A 20448-nucleotide genomic window follows, 5' to 3' on the forward strand; every position below is an offset into this window, starting at 1 on the left:
TGGGCCATAATCCCATTTACACTTAACCCACTATGTTGATTAGGTAGTGTAGCATATGCTTTATATTTAAGATAATCAATGCGGCCACATTCAAACTTTCTAAGTTTCCTCTCCTTGATTTGATCACATTCACGATCTACCTTCTTAAATACATGTGAGTATTGATTTTTCTATTCAGAGTAAGTCTTTGGTAATGGATATATCCAGGACTGATTTTTAAGTACTGAGTTAATTCATATGAATTTGATTATGTTTACCCAAGAGCTCCATGAGCTCACAACCATGTATATTGAATATATGCAACAAGTCCTGGTGTAAAGAAGAATTTGTCTTCAAACCAGTTAGGAATTTCCTGGACTGAAGACCCCTCATCACCCATTTAACTTTAAAAGACTGAATAAAATATGCCTTCTCTAGCTGCAGTTTTCTAAACCTCTATTCTATTGTCCCTGACCAGCCCACAGGAAGGCATTCTCCATATAAATTGACTTTATTAGCTGATTATGGAGATATTTCAGGTTATAAAATGAATCTGTTTAAAACTAATGCTATGTCCATATATTATAATCCAATGCAAACCTGAGACAACAGTTCTCATTTCTATGGGGATGAGATAGGCTGAAGATACTTAGGGGAATGGTTTGCCTGAATGATCAACCAGTACAGAGAACTAACTTTGGGAGACCTAATTAATACTTGTAGAGGACATCCACAAAAAAGGACAAACTTAATTATGGACATTGATCAGAATATTCAAGAAGATGATTTTGTACCTCCATTTACAACATGTCATTCAATCTGTTTGGACTTCGCTACTTAAAACTACCCAAAACAAGTTAAATTAGAACATGAAAACCCTTTTTTTGGGAGGGACAAAATGTAGAGCAGTATGGGATAAGGTCATGCTGCCAAAAGATGAATGTGAATTGGAAGCCCCAGATCTTTTAAGGTACTGGTATGCAGTATGCTTCTCTGCAAATACCAACCTACTAATCCGTATGGAAGGCAGTTATGGTAGAGACCATCAAGATTAATGTTCTTTGGTAGGGTAAACTATTGGCATATAATTTAAAGAAAGATATGAAAGAAATTGCAACTAAAACTGATTAAACCCAAAGTCATGAAGAGTAAATCCCAACTGGGAGTACACCAACATTTTTAGAAAATCCAACGCTTTTCTGGCAATGGAAAAGGAAAGAGACAAGGTAGCAATATTGGTATAAGCTGCTAAATCAAATGTGATAGACTGGTTAACTGCAAAGGTGTACTATGATCTCCAGGTAGATGTACATCTAATATATATAGTCTTGCAGTAACAAGTTAGAAAGGTGGGATGGTTGACTAAGGGAGAGATGCAAAACAGTGACCTTGTAAAAATGTTAATAAATATAGGAAAGGACCTCCTTATGATGAGAACATTCATTTCAAAATCCTTTAAGGCTTTACAACTAATCTATGCTATGGTAGTTAAAAGACACAAACCAGGGATGGGAGAGGGATGGCTGTGAGATACTGATCAGAATATTTCCCTGGAAATATTTGGACAAATAGTTTTACACACCAGACAGAATAAGCTATGCAATGTTTCTAACACCACTGTTCCAGATGGCAGATACGGGAAGTTGGTGACTGGCATTATATTTTTTGGCATTGTAATGTATTACTGAGGCTTAGAAGCAGCATACAAGAACTATTAAGAAAGGTACTGGGTAGCCAGGGTTTTATTAATGAGGAAACATATTTTATAGGATTGAAGGAGGATTTTAGGAGTATCAAAACCAGCTAGGCAGTTATTATATTTAATAATGCTGGCCGTGAAAAAAATCTATAAGAAGAAGAAACAAGATCCACCAACTCTTGGGGAGATAATAACATTTCTAACTGAGCTGATGAATGAAGAGAAAAGAAAGGTGAGGCAAATCAAAATCAAACATTCCTTAAAAAAATAGAATCCTTGGTTGCGCTGCAAGCATTACTTTGAACTAGATAAGAGTCAGTCCAACAATTAATATGTTCTTTTAAACTGTTTTGTGCACTACTACTTTGTGTTCAGACTTTTCCATTGAATAAGCAGGGATTTGGAGAAATGTTATCTGTATTGCTTACATGCTTAAAATAAATGGCTGTAGTTGTTTTACTAATTTATAAACTTATCTTAGAAAATGTAATGTTGTAGAACAAGATAGGAAGATGTGATAAGTTTTGTATGAATGTTTTATTGTAGATATTTTATCTAAACTGTTATATTGATTGTTTTGTGATCAACAACATTTGTAGTTGTTTGGTAAAAATGACATTTGTGGGGTGCAATGCATGCTGCAATATAAAAAGTAGTGTATACAAGTATAACATTTTCTGAAGTATTTTGCAATAGATATACTGTATTTTTTTCTTGTATGGTCTATGTATTTAAGAAAAAAGAAGATATGGAAAACCAGTATTATTGATCATATAGGTGCTATAAGGATAAATGCTATAAAAATACTTTATGGGGACATTTCAGTTTTGATGATAAACGTAAATTTGTTTTTCTGGTGCTTGAATTTATTCAGAAGGACCCAAAATATGGAAATCATGAAAATAAGCTGCTATTGAAGGACATTGATTGGTAATATATATTGATTGTACAATTGTGTAAAGGATTTAATCAGTTCCCTGTTAAATAATAGTTTAAATCGAATCATTTATTGAAAATTGATACTTTGCAACACATTGTATATCATATATTTATAGTAATTATTAGTTATATTCATTATTTTAAAACTGTAGACATAATTTGTTTAATAGACAGGTTAACTGCTTTACTGTTGATGAAATATTTATAAAACTATCAACCTATTCAACTTCACTCAACTTACTAACTCCATTACTAGACCTAACAAAACGTACCCCCCCTGGCACCATACTTGACTGGATACTAGTATCGCATCCTAACAAAGTTATAAAATCTGGTGTCAATCCTGACTCATTAGGAGACCACCTCCCTGCCTTCCCCATTCGAGCCACTCCCTCCTCCCCTCTCTCTCACCACTTTATTCAAACTCATAACCTAACTAACTTAAGCTAACTGGACCCCCTAAAAACTCTGCCTCTAGATGAAGCTGTTGACTATTTCAATTCTACATTCTTAACTGTCCTTAACTCCCAAGCTCCAACAAGAAGAAAAAGAATCAAAACTAAAACCACCCCTTAGCTCACCAATGACACTAAAAAGATTATTCTTCAAAGGGATAAAACCTGGAAAGCCTACCTTAAACACAAACGGCCTGAAATGTTCCTTAAGTTTAAACAACTAAGAAACCTTGCCAAAAATCTAGTCATTACTGATAAGAAATCTTACTACATCAAACTACAAGAAAACCACACAAGAAATCCCAAACAGTTCTGGAACTCCATTAACTCCCTCCTTAGACCAGGTACAAAAAACAATTCCTGTCCTGACACCAGCAAATCTGACCCAGAAATTGCCTCACTATTCAATTCCTTCTTCACCTCTTCTATCGCTGAACTAACCAAGACTTTCACCAACAACAACCCTCCCCCTAATCAATCTTCCTTTCCCTTTTCACCCCCACCCACTTTCAAACTTAAACCAGTACCCACCGACCTAATAAAGAAACTGCTCTATAAACTAAAGCCTTGCTCCAATGCCCCTGATAACATCCCATCCTCCTTCCTAAAGATAGCTTCTGACTCCATTGCTATACTCATCAGCATTCTAATAAATAGGTCTCTACTCAAATCCTATGTACCCAAACTCTGGCGTTCTGCTTTCATCCTTCCACTTCACAAAGGGGGCAAAAATTGTAATGTCTCCAATTTCCGTCCCATTGCCATCCTCTCCCATATATCCAAAATCCTAGAAAAATGTATCCACCTACAGCTCATGCCTTTCCTTACTGAACACCAACTACTCTCTCCTACCCAGCACGGCTTCCACCCAGGACACAGTACTAACACTGCCCTTCTCTCCTTCCTTCATTCTGTGAACTCTGCATGTGACTCCGGTAACTTAGTATCATCCGTTCTACAAGACCTATCCAAAGCTTTTGACACCATCTTCCACTCCCTCCTTCTAAACCATCTCTCTGACCTCAACCTTAGCCAAAAAGCTCTTTGCTGGTTCTATAGCTACCTTTCAAACAGGTCCCAAGCTGTGAAATGGGGCCAAGCAATGTCTACCTTCCTTCCTACCCCTACCAGAGTACCTCCATTCTTGGCCCATTACTATTCAATATCTTTATTAACAACTTTCATACAGCCATCCCCAATACCACAATTCTGCAATATGCTGATGATTCCACTCTGATCTGCTAAGCCCCTAACCTAACAGAGCTCCAGGCTCTAACCCAAACAGCATTTTCAACCACTGAAAACTGGATGTTCCAAAATCACCTCTCCCTAAATGCCAACAAAACTAAGATCCTGCTCTTCTCCCCTTCCACATCCTCATCTCTTGATAAAAACTCTTTCCAAATAACCAGCCTTAATAACTCCACGATTGAAATAGTAACCTCCACTAAACTTCTTGGTGTTACAATTGATGACCAGCTCAAATTCAATACTCATATTCAGCTAAACATAAAAAAACACATATAAAAGTTGGCTTACTGTATAGAAACAACCACTTTCTGTCCCCTTCCACTAGGCTAACCCTTGCCTCTACTTACCTCCTTCCCTCTCTACTATATGGCGCTCCTCTGCTCACTAATCTATCATCTACTCTTACCTCCAAATTGGAACAATGCTACAACAAAATCTCCAAATTTGCCACTAAATCCAAATCCTCCTCTCATCACTGCACCTCCCTTCACTCTCTAAACTGGCTTGAACTCCCCAATCATCTTAACTTTCTCCAACTCACCACAGCCCATAAATTAGTGTTCCATCCTACTAACTGTCCTGCTCTTTCCAATATTCTTCAACCCTATACCCTCCTCAGATCCCTTACATCTTCCCACCAAAACCGGATCACAGTACAAAAACCAAAGCGCCCAGCAGGTCAACTTCTCTTATCCTTTACCCTAGCTGAAAAATGGAATGCCCCACCCAACTCTCTGAGAACCTGCAACAACCTAGACAACTTCAAAACCCAACTTTATTCTCACCTTTATCTAAATAGGATATGCAACTGCACTCTTCAACCTACACCAGTCCAAATATCCTCCCCCTTCTCTCCAAGCTAACCTCTATACCTTCCTAATCCTCTTCTAACCTCTCCTAAAATACTAAATGTATAAGCTACTAAAGCATTTTTGCACTATATGCTTAAGCTACCCAGGTGAACCTCCTTACCTTCCTCACCTCTTCTAAAATACTAATTGCATAAGCTTCTAAACGTTAAAGTTTTTAATTTTTTCTTTGCTTTTTATACAATATGCCAATCTTTTCCTGCTGAACTTAACTGAAACTGTTAATACTTTTGCTAATTTAGCAATCTGATATTGGTATTGTAGACTATTTTGTAGCCACCTGTTAATTGTAATGTTATCTGTGTCTGAACTCTTTTTTATAATTAAAATTGTTGTTTCTGTGGAGCTTTTCTCCCCAGGCCTCCACTGAAAACAGGTCCCCAAGCCCAGTGGACTTCCCTGGTAATCAAACTGAAATAAATAAATAAATAAATGTTTCTGCTTTACTTGTACTGAATGAAAGCTTACCATCTTACTATAATAAATTCTACTTGTTGAAAGAGTGTGCTTTATTTATTTATTTATTTATTTAGGTAGTTAGTTAGTTAGTTAGTTAGTTAGTCATTCATTCATTTATTCATTCATTCATTCATTCATTCATTCATTCATTCATTCAGTTTTGTTCTGCATGTATTAGGTACCCTTTTTTTATATGTTTTGGGCCATTGGTTAATTATTTTACTTTTCCCAGATTTCAAAATGACTTGCCTTCAAGGCAAAACACTACATAGGTTTATAAGATTATTGGTCATGGTGAAGTGTCTTGCCCCAAGTTTAAGTCATTTTGGAAGTGTGTGGGGTTGTTTTCTATTAATGGTGCTTCTTCATATGGATATATAAAATGTATATACTGTAAAATTCCTTAAATGTGTTTGCTCTAAGTGTGCATGCCAATTGCTGTACTCTGAATGCATTTGTAAACTTTAAAATTAGCTTTCTTTTAAAGTATGCAGTGATGTTATGACTGTCCAAAAGTTGTGTACTGTGAAATCCATACTTCTGCTACTATAGTTTTCTGTAGTACTGCTGTACATTTTCTGTGGTACCAGTCTGTTGAGGCAGCAGTTGGATTTCCATTTACAGACTGGCTGTATAGGTTTTTGAAGAGACAAAGGTTTTCATAGAGATTGCTGGGGTAACAAAATGCAGAGTATAGTACAACCACTCTCTTCTTAATGTAGAGAGTGTGAGGGCACATATTATAGTCAGAGTAATCCCATGTGAAGATAGAAGGTCTTTGTGTGTGTGTGTGTGTGTGTGTGTGTGTGTGTGTGTGTGTGTGTGTGTGTGTGTGTGTGTGTGTCTGTGTGTGTGTGTGTTGCTTGCACAAACATGAACTTTCTGGTATCACTGAACATCTTGCTTTCCCTATGTGAGAGGGCTGATTCAATAAAAATCTTGTCTTGTATTAGTCTCACTACGTTGGCCATGGCCTCCCCCTGTTACTTCAGCAAACAACCTACAGTCCAGTGATAAGATGGTGCAAGGCTACTCATGGTAGAAGATGTAACAAACTGTTAATACTGAGAGACAGACTGATGCCTACAACTGTCCCTGGGGATGCCAAAAATAGCGTAAATGAGCTTTCAGCACCAAATACTATGATTATAATGGCCTTAAACTATAAATAACTTTCAGCACATACTTACAGCATAAGATTGACAGAGCTTGTCACAAAAGGAAATATTGTCAGCCTAGCTATCTGGAATTTTGTAAATAATTATATTTCATTTGTGAATATTAATATGATTTGCATAGAAATGAGACAGAGGGACACACTACCAGCACAGCTGTCTGCAATTTTGTAAATGGTTATGTGTCATTTGTGAATATCAACATGATTCATATGCTTGTGTTACAAATGTATTAAAACTGTATGTCATATAAGATGGTTTGTACTGACATATGTGCTGAAGAGATATGTTGCAGGGTACTCAGCTTAAAGCTGTATCCACAGTGTACCCTACTGGGAAAAACAGAAATCTATATAAACTACTGTAACTGTGTACATGTATATATTTTAACAGTGGAGACTGGCACACTGAAGGTTAACTTGCAAAACTTCAGAAAAATAGTTAAAATTAACTTATTTTGTAACTGCATCATAAAAGATGGTTTCAGTGCAACAGGAGACATGATGTCTAGACCTAGAAGTTTTTGTGCTGTCTTTAAATGTGGGGGATTGGAAATTATTTTACGACTTCCACCATTTGCCTTAGATCTAAGAGAAGTCATTGTTTATGTATTTTCACAGAGATATGCTAAATGCTACCAGCTGCAGTGGGGGTTTTCACCTGGGATAGTCAGATGACAAGAAGTGATGTCATGCTGCAAGTATCTCAGCAGCAATATTTGAGATATTAATTTAAGAACTCTCTGAGAAAGGTAGTGCATTCTGTATTTTGTCTTTGACCTGACAAGACCCATTCATCATACACTTGCTTTGTTCTGCAAGTAAGTTAACTAGGATACAGTAATTTCATTTAGATATAGTCAGGAATATAGCTGAGCTTAATTTAGATGTTTTTCTTTATTTATTTGAGACTATCCTGCAATATTGTTTTAAATATTTTCTGTGATTTTCAACTCTGATGTAACTGATTATTTGATGACTATTTTCTTGTCTTTTATTATTTATTATTAAACATATTTAAACCTTTCATTGTGGCTGATATCTGTGAGACATATTTAAGTTCTGGGAGTACTTGCATATTTATTCGGTGACACTGTGTGAGCCACTCCTAATAGCCTTGCTCTTGATCAAACTACCATTTGGATTAATAGTATTACACAGTAAAATTGGACACCCTTTGTTAAGGGCCTTAAAGCAGCTGATAAAGACTGGATGGTGGCAGTCAAAACTACCTTATAGTCTGGGCAAAAGCTAGTAAACCTGTGCCAGCCTTTCCCAGGTGTGTGTGTGTGTGTGTGTGTGTGTGTGTGTGTGTGTGTGTGTGTGTGTGTGTGTGTGTGTGTGTGTGTGTGTGTGTGTGTTTGTATATAAATCACACCTCAAAGAGTGTGTGTGTCTCAGCTACTTGGGCAGGGACATGAAGCACTGGTTGGACAGAGAGGGTGCTGGAGGTCTTGGCTTGGCCACTCAGCTGAGATCTCAACTCTATAGCTGTGCCAGTGGGGAGTCTTATTGAGGATCTGGAGAAAGAGGGAGGAACCAGCCCCAGACTGACTGTGGTCTCTGTGTGCTCTTAAGGGAAATAGCACTTTACTGTGTGTGTACTTGCCATCCTCCCAGTGTGTATGTCCCCCACTGTTGCCAGTGGTGAGGATTGAGGCTCCTTGATTACTGGCCCAGTAGTGGGGTGTCACAGAGCTAATCAACTGTAGCATAATTTAATAACAGAAACCATTTTCATAGACATGCTTCCACAGCAGCTCATAAGAAGATGAACCCTGCTGTGGCATTCAGTGTACGCAAACCATTGAAACTAAACCTGGAGTGGCTTCTTGTCTGTTACAGGACACACACACACACACACACACACACACACACACACACACACACACACACACACACACACACACACACGTGCACACATGTGCACACATGTAGACAAACACACTGTGAGGCAGCAACACTAACTGTTGGACCATACTGCCACCCAGATGCGTTTATATTACTCTATTGTACGATTTAAATAGTGAACGCTATTTCATCGTACTTAAAATATCTAAACCACAAAATATTGAACATACAGAACAGCAAATTTTTCCCAGGGAAAAAGTTTGCTGTTCCAAAACACAAACACACAACACAAGCACACCAAAATAAATAAACCACGCACATACACTTAACAAAACCATAATTCTAACCCTACACTACTACCTATCCACTCACCTTAACCCAACCCTAACCCTAAAGTCCCTATCACACACTTACCTTATCCGCTCCCTAACCCTAAAGTCCCTAACTACTGCACACTCACCTTACCCTCTCCCTAACCCTAAAGCACCTAACTACTGCATATTCACCTTACCTGCTCCCTAACCCTAAAGTCCCTATCGCACACTCACCTTATCCCAATCCATTCCCACACTTAACTTAACCCCGTCCATAACCTCCGTTCACATACTTACCTTACCCCGGTCCGTAAACTTCTCACCACAGTAGAGTAAATAGTGAAGCCATGGAACGGACAACAGAAATCTTACCTTAGGTAAGATTTCGAAGTTCCATGGCTTCGCTATTTTGAGTTTTCGACAAAAATGGGTCGATATTATAGCATTCGAAGTTTAAAAACTTCAAAACTATAATATAGACCCCACCCAGATATGGACTACTTTTACTCAAAAAAAAAAAAAGACTTGAAAAATTGAAAAATAACAGAAGAAAAGAAAAAAAAGAAGGCAACTAAAATGAATAGAGGGGCCATCTTCTAAGAAAGGTAGGTGTTATAGGGAAATGGCAAACTTTCTGAGTTGGGGAGACCTTCCACTTATAGCTCTGAGACTCAAAACACCCATGATTGGACCATTATTTTCTTGCTTAGTTAAGCTCCTTTTATCCCATTCACTGGTTGCTACACAAACTACACTACTTTCTGACTACTGGTTAGACTTTGAATAATTTGCTAAATGGTAAACAATCATCCAGGTGATAGTGTGAGTGTACCACCTACCTGTCTGGTTATAGTGCATCCAGTTGAGAATGATCTCTGGTGCTCGATACCACCTTGTTACAACATATCCTGTCATTTCACTTTCAGTGTGACGCGCAAGACCAAAATCCAAAATCTGAAAGTAAGAAATAAAATAATATGATTTAAATTCAGTACTTCTCTAAATTAGTTCCTCAGCAGATGATTACTGGATAGTCAAGCAGAGCTAACAGCCTAAATTTCAATCCTCCTTTGAATACCAAAACCACACTGAATTACACAACTGACGGAAGATCTTTAAGGCTTTTGTTAAATTCATATATTTAAGCATTCTACAACATTATAATGCAAACGTTGCACTAGAACTAATTTCCTAACTTTGTTGTTTAATGTTTCTATTAAACAGAAGTCCTGCTACTTTTGGCAACTACAGTTACTTTAAATCTACCTAATGTACTAAATATTTCTTACTTAGTTGTTTAATCAAGAAGTGAAAAAAATTTCCTTCTGAATCATTGCCCAAGATATAAATGCCATAAAATAAGAAGCCTCAATTATAAGTATTTTGAAATGCCTTATCTGGAAACATTATGGATAATAAATAAGCATTTGTTAATACCGCATCTTAGCTTGCAATAGAATTGTAGTAGACTATTAGTTTTGCAATTTATAAGTGTAAAAAGCATTTTAAAATGATTAGGGAGAAGCTCAAGCAAACAAAATGAAATCAGTACATTTGCTGCTCTTTGATCTTCCCAATTAGAACTGCAAGTAAGCAAGCCAAGTTTATCCAAGCTAAGCCAAAACATTTTTGCCTTGGGATTTGTGGTGGTGTGGAAGCAACAGACTAGTTTTGCTTTAGATACAAAGAAACATACATTTCTTTTACAAACACTTATCAAAAGTGCTAAATTACTAGAAAACTGTCAGAGTTACAGGATTATTGGTTACAGATGTGTTATCAAAATGATAGTGGGGAAGCAGCATACAGCATTTGGTCTTTAGTTAAAATAAAAACTTCCTTCACAAGCTGTTAGAGATTATTTAAAATAAACATTGTGTTTGCAAACTGTCAGAAGTGCTTTGCCAAGCCACGCTGAGAAATTCATGTTTTGTAGGCCAAATTAATGTGGAAAAGCACAAACAAATTATTTATTTATTTTATTTTACATTTGTTGACCGGGCTAGTCTAACTGGATACATGTCCATTTTCAGTAGAGGCCCTGGGAGAAAAGCTCCAACACAAATACACAATATAGTATAAAAGTTCTGACAGTTCAAGCTTGACGCAACTGTTATTAAAAAAAGTCCAATACTGTTGTAGCAGTACAAGCTTGATGCAGCTGTTATTAAAAAAGTACAAAACTAATGGTGAGCATAATACAAATAGTAAAGGTAATATACAAAAAGTTGTTTACTTTATCCATATATGCATAGAATTAAATTGGAAAACATGATTTTATATGAATCAGTAAGGAGAAGTCAGTAGTTAGTGCAGTTTAATATTAGGTGAAAAGTATACATAGGTATAAAGTAAGAAAGTTAGTCAGGGTTAGTGCAAGGGCATAACCAGTGAGTACTAAGAAATAGGTTTAGTTTCTGTTTAAAAAGTGTTATTGAGGACAGAGATAGGAGTTCAGTGGGAAGTAGGTTCCAGTGTTTTCCTACAGAATTAGAGAACAAAGAATCTCCTGCTAAGTTGTTTGATCTGCTAGTACTAATAAGTAGTTTATTAGAGGAGCATAGATTCTTAAGATTGTTGTAGGGGGTAATGAGAGTAGTAAGTATAGGTGTATTGGTGGGGTGATACAGGCTCTTATGGGTAATAGCAAGCTGGTGAAATAGAAGCTGATTTTGGAACTCTAGCCATCCTAATTGTTTTAGGTTGCTACAATGATGAGTTCTAAAAGGAGAGCCAGTGTCAAATCTAGCAATATTATTATAGGAAATTGCCAGTTTGTTGAGGTTGTTTTTTGAAAGATTAGTGTATACAGGTGAAGCATAGAGTAGAGTGGAGATTAAATGGGTTCTGACTATAGCAGTCCTGGCTAATGGAGTAAGAAAGGGTTTGATTCTATGGAGGGATCCCAATTTCTTGTTGACTATTTTTATTGTACTGTTAACGTGAGTATCAAAGTTAAGGTTGCTATCTATAGTTATTCCTAAACCTTTGGTGGTTGGGTCATGAGATATGAGAGTGCCGTTCTTAGATATGAGTGTGAAGTAAGCAGGGGTTGACTTATGGGTTGGAGTAAAAAGTAGAAGTTTAGTTTTTTTAGGGTTCAGTAGGAGGCAGCGGTTTAAAAACCATTGTTCTACTGTATTAAATGCTTTTTGGGTAAGGAACTGCAGCTCCGAAGGAGAATTAGCTGAACAAAATATAGTGGAGTTGTCTGCGTATTGAATACAAGTTGCATGAGGAATTGCTAAATGGAGGTCATTAATAAAAATGGAAAATAGCAGTGGGCCTAATATGGAACCCTGGGGAATATCAAGGGAAATGGGGAGGTGTGCAGATAGATTGTTGTCCCATAGTACAGCCTGTTGTCTGTTGTCTAAATAAGATTTGAACCAATTTAAGGCTAAAGGTTCAAGAGAAAGGGATTTAAGTATATCTATAAGGAGATGGTGATTAACCATGTCAAAAGCTTTAGATATATCTATAAAGACTGAAGAGAAAATATTGTTGTTAAGGTTTTTATTTATGCAGTCTGTAAAGGATAACAGTGCAGTGGTGGTACTGTGGTATGGTCTAAATCCATGTTGACAGTTGGCGAGTAAGTTATTTTGGATAAGATGGTTAAGTAGTTGGTTATGGATGCATTTTTCCATTATTTATGCCAGTGGGGAGAGTAAAGCTATTGGACGATAGTTTTAAAAGTCATTGGAGTTCCCACCTTTATGTAGGGGGATCATGTGCGAGATTTTCCAGATAGATGAGATAGTTCCTTCTCTTATGGTTCTGTTTATCAGTATGGAAATGGGGAAGGCTATGGCTTTGGCTCCTTTTTGCAGATATTCTGCTGGTAGTTGGTCAGTAGAGGGGGTGGTAGGTTTTAGTTTTTGGAGAAGAGAGCAGATAAAGGAAGTAGAAACAGATTGTAACTGAAATGATGGAAGTGGGCAAGTAGGTGAGATTGCTAGATTAGAGGTACTTGGAGATAATTGACTAGCCAGAGTTTGGATGGCATCTGTAAAAAAAGAATTGAAGGTGTTGGCAGTTTGTGTTGGATTCTCACGGTTGGAGCCTTGGGGGTTAGGTGTAATAGACTGGCCTGGGTGTAGTAGTTTGTTAATGCTAGACCAAAACTTTTGTGGATTCTTTTGGTGAGTTTGTTGTAGCTGGAAGTAAAAGTTTTTTTTATCTAAGAGGATAGCTTTTTTTGTTGTTATTTCTAAGTTGTTTAAAGTATTGGTGGTCTGTAGAATTCTTAGTAATGCGCCATTTAGTCCAAGATTTGTTTCTAAGGAGGATTTTTTGCCTAGTAGCTATTGTAAGCCACGGGGCAAGTTTAGCCTTATTTCTAATGGAGCCTGATGGGGCATGGTGGTCAGGGATGGCTAAGAATGTGGAATTAAAGTATTTCACTGATTCATCTAGTGGGAGGGATATTAGCGGTAACCAGTTGCAGTGTTTAAGTTCTAATTGGAATAGTTCTGGGTTAAAATGTTTTTTGGTCCGTATTGTCCTAAAGGTATTTGGGTAAGTTATGTTTGTTTTGTGTCTGATGATATATGTTAGTGAGTGGTCACTTAGATCATCATGGAGGGTTCCTACTTTGCATGTTTGAAGAGGAGAATTAGTAAGAATCCAATCTAAGGTGATTTCTTTGTTATTTGTTTTATTGATCCTGGTTGGGGAGGTGATGGCTTGTGAGAAGCCATATAGGTTAATATGGGTGGTAGGATGTAGAGTACTACAGGACTTCCAGTCGATATTAAAGTCTCCAAGGACTAAAGTTTCTTGTGGAAGATTAATAGACAGCCAGTTTAGAATATTTTCAAGGGTATTAATGTTATTTCCAGGGGGAAGGTAGATACAAGCAATGTTTATGGATTTACATGTGTTGACCTGAAGTTTGGTAATGAGGATTTCTGCATTATTCTATACAGGTGGACTAAGGTTTGCAGTGGCAACTTGTAGCTCTGTTTTATAAAAGACTGCTACCCCCCCTCCCTTTTTGTTTTTACGGTCTAATCTGAGGATATTGTAGCCAGGTGGGGTGACTTCATTGTCATTAATTGTAGGTTTTAGCCATGTTTCAGATAAACATAGGATGTCAAATAGGTGGATATCTAAGAGGGCGTGGAGTTGGGCAATTTTGATGTTAATGCTTCGTATGTTAAGATGTGCTATATAAAGTGAGTTAGAAGGTTTAATTGGGGCTTGTATACTAGTAATGTTAAAGTTGCCTTATTCAGTGGCTGGAGTATTGTTTGGGCCAGGGTTAGGATGAATGTCCCGATCTAGCAGGGCTTGGAGGTATATTCTATATATAGGGTTGTGAAAATTACAGAAATAGTAAAGTGATTTTCTAATATGTAGATTGATGTACTTTATATGGGCCAATCTATGATATTTGGCTTGTAAGTAGCAGAGACTAGTTGTGATGTTGATGTTGGTTTGGGAGATAGCTAGTAGTGGTGTGGAAGTGAATTTGGAGGTGAAGAGAAGGTTAGGGTGTAATGGTTGTTCATAGGAGGTTAATAGATAGGTAATAGTCAGAGGAGGTAAGAGAGAGGCCAGGATTAAAATTTTTGTTTGATATGGAATGGATAATTTAGCCATTATCTTAGTATAAGATGTGGAATAAAAGGGGGTAGGTAGTATTAACAGTTAGGAAGTTGTTACAAGAAAGGTAGGGAGATAGTATAATATGGCCAGGTGAGGTGATTTGTCAAGAAGGGTGGAAAGTAGTAATAAGGTGTGTCAATTGATTGGAGCAGATATGATGGGGATGTAGTTAACAGGAATAAATGTAGAAACTCTGGGGCAGGTGGGAATTGGGGGCAGGGAGAGGGTAGAGACAAGTGAGTGAAACAGCCAAGGTGAACAATCAGTGGAATGCTGATTGTAGAGGTAAGTTAATTTGAGATTGGTATAGGTTCATAGGTTCATAGGTTCATACTAGGCTATCTGCCCGAGGGCATTTACAAGCCTAGCCCATCGTTTTGTGGCTTACGCCACCCCTTTAGTATGGGGAACTATACCCATTATTTTGCTGTGCCTCTGTCGAGCAGTGACACTGAGGTAATCCCTGGGGTATATCTGCGATCTCCCATCCATTGGTCAAGATTTCTCTTGAACAAGGCCAGCGAGGTGCTCTGCCTCACATGTACCAGGATTTTGTTCCACAGCATAGGGAGTCTTTGGGTGATGAATCTATCCCTCCAGCACGTCCTATTAATAGCCGTGTCAAGGTTTAAGTCTCCCGCCCTTGTGGCTCTGATGGATCTAGATTTTTTGAGGTGAAGCATATTCATCAAATCTGGGTTTGACATGGCCTTGTATGTTAGGCAAAGGTCACCTCTGAGCAAGCGGTAAGCGACTGAATAGACAGATTTTTGAGACCCTTTATCCTTTTGGTGAGGAACTTTTGTGGCCTCTCCAGCTGCTGCAAGTGTCGGGTCAGATACATTCCGAATGGGGCATTGTACTCAATCATTGGTCTGATGAGTGATGAGTAAAGGGAGACTATGACCTCCCTTGATCTAGATGAGAATCCCTTCATGATAAGGTGGGCAATGTAGAAGGTCTTCCTAACTACTTTAGCTACATGGGTGTCGAATGACAGACTACTATCAACCTGGGTCCCCAGGTCCCTGATAACTTCTTCTGTGCTCAGTGGATTGACACCTATTTGGTAGCTAGGGGTAACCTTGTTTTTCCCGAAGGGTATGACTATGCATTTTTTGGCATTTAACTTTAGGCCGTGGCTCTGGCACCAGTTATCCGTTTCTGAGAGACCCTTCTGAAGGATATCTGTGTCAGATGTGTTTTCTACTATGGCCCAGTTTGCAGTCATCTGCAAACTTTGTCAGCCATAACCCTCCTGTGTTTGCTTGTACTTCGGAAAAGTAGATGCCAAACAAGAGTGGGCCCAGGACTGAGCCCTGTGGGACACCACTTGTGACAGGCTTTGAGTCTGACATGGCGCCAGCAACTCTGACCCTGTGGGTTCTGTCACTCAGCCAGTTTGCAACCCATCTTGTGATGTATGGGTTGACATTTAAGCTGATGAGTTTTTCAATGATACCCGAGTGGGGTATTGTATCGAAGGCCTTAGCCAGATCGAGGTAGGCTGTATGGGCTGCCTTTCCCTCATCAATGGCTTTGGTGACTGTTTCAAAAGTCAACCAAGTTTAAAAGGCATGATCTGCCTTTGACAAAGCCAAACTGGGTTGGATCCAAAGTCTGCAAATTCCCTATATCTTTATTTATGAGGTCCATTATGATCCTCTCCATGGCTTTGCAGATAAGGCTTGTCAAGCTAATGGGCTGGTAATTTCCAGGGTCGGTGGAGGCACCGCCTTTGTGAAGTGGTACCACAGTTGCAGTGCGCCACTCCTGGAGTGCGTATCCAGAGGTAAGACTTTGATTAAACAGCTGTCCTAGCTGTGGGTTTAATTCCTCATTGAGTTCATGGAGCACACAGCCGGGGACACCATCAGGTCCCATGGATGCTGTGTTTTTGGCTTTGGAGGGAGCAGTCCCCACTGGGGCGCTGGAGATGTTGGGGGGGCTGCAATCGTTTGGTATAGATATCTCTCTTTTTGGGGGGGGGAGAAGTTTGCACTGAACCTGTCAGCCAGTATGTTGGCAATGTCTGTAGGATCAGTAATCTTCACATCATTTTGAACTAGCTCTGAGCATATCTGGGAGTTTCCTCCCAGGTTTCTAACATAGCTAAAGAAGGCCTTATGATTGTCTTTTGAGTCTTTAGCTATTTTTCTCTCGAAATTTGCTTTGGATGATTTTATGAGAGCTCTTAGTTTTTTACTTATAGTGATCAAGGGTGTCTTACCTTTTAAGGATTTTGCTCTATCTTGTAGTAGCTTCCTCCTTTTGTTGTAGAGTTTGTTTATGGCTGGGGTCCACCAGACTGGACGCTTGCCTTTGGTACAAAGAGTCTTTGTTTTGCTTGGGATTGCCTTATCCATGCAGTCCTGCAGGTGCTGGTAGAAGGCATTTGTAAGTGATTATAGAGTGAATAAGAAGTAGAATGGGAGTATATAAAGGTGGAAAGTGGGTAATTCAAGCAGAACAGGGTTGTGTGAAGGGTCGATAGTAGGAAGGGTATAGGCAGCATACAATAGTATGAGTATTTTCTGGGATGGAGGGATAGAAAAAGATAGGGAAAAGGTGCCACCTAGTGGACAGTCTGATGAATTACAGTAGAGGTAGTTTCTGGGGAAGGCTAGACTAGGGCTAGAAAGATGATCTATTTAGCTAGGGTAGGTAAGGTTAACACAAGAGAGGGACTATACTTTGACTACAGGATACGGGGGGGGTATGGCTGCTGGGTGACCAGCCAGAGAAGCTTGCAGTTAACAATAACAAGGAATTAAGCAGCCTACAGATTAGCTTTAAAGTCAGTATGAGGACAACACATACTCTCTTCTTTCTTTTCTTGGAAGAGCACAGGGGTACACTTATAAGGTGATGTTACAGCTGGTAGGTTAGGATGGGTCCTTAGTTCCCTGGTGGGCTCTTATCTCCTAGTGGAGGGTAGGCAAGCTGGAGAGCTTCCCACTGCAGTGTTATCTTGCGGCTGGGCCCCGGCAGTGTTCCTCTGTGATCGTCGTAGCAACCCCCCCTGGATTGTTATTAGGCCAGTTGGACATTGGCACTTCTCTCCTGAAGGGACATACCCTTTCTAGACACTATCATTCAATTATAATGTGTCACACCAATACTGATGTCACTACAGCTCATTTCTCGTAAAGCGTCTGGTTCAATGCTGCATCAGCCGCAATGTCAAATGACACTTAAGAGGTGAGAGAGGCAAGAGTACATCTGGATGGAGGCCAACATCAGACTGTCCACATATATTCTTTCAAAGACACCCAACTTAAGTAATTAAGTAAATCTCTAATTTACTTATTTAATCTAATTAATTAATCTAATTAAAACTTATTTTATTATTTAATCAAATTAAATAATCTCTCTAGTCTGCCTTCTACAAACTTATAAATCTATGAACTATCAAAACCACAAACAAACCTATTTCAGTCAAGGTGATGCAGAATATTTTTGCTTTGTAATTTATGATTGCGTGGAAGCAGCATACAGCATTTGCTCTAGTTAAGAAAAAAATAAATTTTTTCATGATTTTTTACAAGTACTGTCAAAATGCTGAAGCACTAACATGCAGTTGCTACACATTCTCCAGAAACTGTCACAAACAAATGGCTTTCACTTCCTATGTTAAGTGAAGAATCACATTGCCGTTGAAATAAAAATATATTTATTTCACAAGTACTATCAAAGGTACTAACACACAGATGAATGCTGTTAACCAGCATGTACTACATTATAAAAAATGATACTAGTTTAAGAAACACCCAAGATTTAGTGAAGAAGTAAAACAAATGGTACATGATGTAAAAAAAATGATCAAAAGCCACTTCCCCTACAGGTTCATATTGAATGTAAAAAAAAAAAAAAAACAATAAAGCTTCCAAAGTAATGGAACTCTTGACATATGTGCAAAATGCATGCTTGCAAGCTGTTACAAATGATACACTGTATTTTTCTCTTCTCTTACGGTTGAAAATCATACTGAAGGTAAAGAAGCAATAAAGCAACTAAAGTAATGGAGCTCATGGCACCTTTCAAAATACATTCCTTTGATCTTAAGGACAATTGCCTTCTGTAGACTGACATCACTGAACAATGGCTTACTGCTTACCACTGGAGCTACAGCACATCATCCAGCATGGCCCAACAGCAGACTAATATTCCCACTGGCTAAATGTGTTTTCTATAAGGAACTTGGAAACTCTGATGCAGATATTAAGGTGAATCCATGTACTGGATTATTTCAGCATAAACTCTGATCCTCTGTGTGATAAACTGTAAAGGCTGCCAGCCTAGTTAGATAGAATTTTGCAAATAATTATATGTCATTGTAAATGTTAATATGATCCACAGGCTTGTGTTACAAATGTAAGAAAACTGTTATGTGCTGAGCTTCGAAAATGTAACCACAGTGCACCCTGCTGGCAGAAAGCAGAAATGTGTATAAACTCTATGCCTATGTAATGTATGTTTTCATGGTGGAAAACTGGGACATATAACATTAACTGGCAAACTCTAAGAAAATAAGGTGATCAATAAAGAATTGTATGATGTGTTATAAAGCCAGTTTATCTCAAGCTAGGAGACAGGATGTCTAGGCTAGAAGTTTCTTTCTATTGTCCTAGGACAGAGATAATTACTATTTCACATGTAAAGTGTATTTTATTACTGCGGCTTTCTGGCAGGTGCAGATTATAAAGAAATGTTAAATTTTAAGTTCTGTGAGCCTAAGAAACTTAAGCAGAAGTATCAAGAATGATGTAATCTGAAATAACTCAGCAGTAATATGTATTATCAATTTAAGACTTTCTCAGAGAGAGAAAGATATAGCATTTTGTATTTTGTTTTGAAGCTGACAACAACTCACCAGCACTTGCTTTGCTCTGTAAGTAGGATCTTAGATCTTAGTATTTCTCTTAGAGATAGATAACAATAGCAAGATTAGTCTAGCTGTTTTCTATGTTTATGTCAGTCTGTCCTACAATGTTGTTTTAAAGTATTTCCTATGATTTCTGAACTCTGTAATGTCATTTTGCTGAGTTAATAAGTATAGTCTTGTGTTTTTATTATTTATTATTAAATGTTTTAAACCTTTCAACTGTGGCTGTTTTGTGTAGAGACAATTTAAGCTCTTAGAGTACTTGCATGTATTTGGTGATACTGTATAAGCCACTCCTAAACAGCCTTCAAGTCTCAGTCACACTTACAAATTGGATAATAATAACATTGCATAGTAGAATTGGGCACCCTTTGGTAAGGGCCTTTATAGTAGATGATAAGAGTAGTTGGTGTCAGCGATTACTACCTTATAGCCTGGGCAGAAGGGGGCATGGCTAGTAAACCTGTGCCAGCCTTCCCCAGGAGTGTCTGTGTGTTTGTATATAAAATAAATCTCAAAGTGTGTGTGTGTGTGTGTGTGTGTGTGTGTGTGTGTGTGTGTGTGTGTGTGTGTGTGTGTGTGTGTGTGTGTGTGTATGTGTGTGTGTGTATGTCAGCTGCTTGGGCAGAGACACAAAGCACTAGTTGGACAGAGAGGGTACTGGAGGTTTTGGCTTGACTACTCAACTGAGATCTGAATCCTATATCTGTGCCAATGGGGAGTCTTACTGGGGATCTGGGGAGAAAGGGAAAAACCAGCCCCAGAATGACTGTGATCTCCCAATGTGGATGCCCCTCACTGGTGTTAGTGGTGATGACTGAGGCTCCTTGACTACTGGGCCACTGCATGGGTATCACACTTTAATGCTGAGGCCAAAGATCTCAATCAGCTGAAACACTGAACACCAATACATGCATGTTTATAGCAGATAATGTTTTATTACCCTAACAAGAACATGCA

The 20448-nt window shown here is 38.3% G+C and overlaps 1 protein-coding gene across 1 annotated transcript in view; it reads right to left on the bottom strand.

Annotated features, from left to right (window-relative positions):
- The window catches only part of LOC122807086 (mitogen-activated protein kinase 12-like), a 672606-nt gene that overhangs the window by 166154 nt on the left and 486004 nt on the right, over positions 1 to 20448 (bottom strand). Inside the window, exon 8 of the mRNA XM_044078025.1 lies at positions 9830 to 9944. Within this exon, the coding sequence (XP_043933960.1) occupies positions 9830 to 9944 (115 nt within the window). The remainder of the gene's footprint in view (positions 1 to 9829; positions 9945 to 20448) is intronic.

This window comes from Protopterus annectens, chromosome 7.part0 (assembly GCF_019279795.1).
Source record: "Protopterus annectens isolate FY-2018-M chromosome 7.part0, PAN1.0, whole genome shotgun sequence".
NCBI classification, from domain to species: domain Eukaryota; kingdom Metazoa; phylum Chordata; order Ceratodontiformes; family Protopteridae; genus Protopterus; species Protopterus annectens.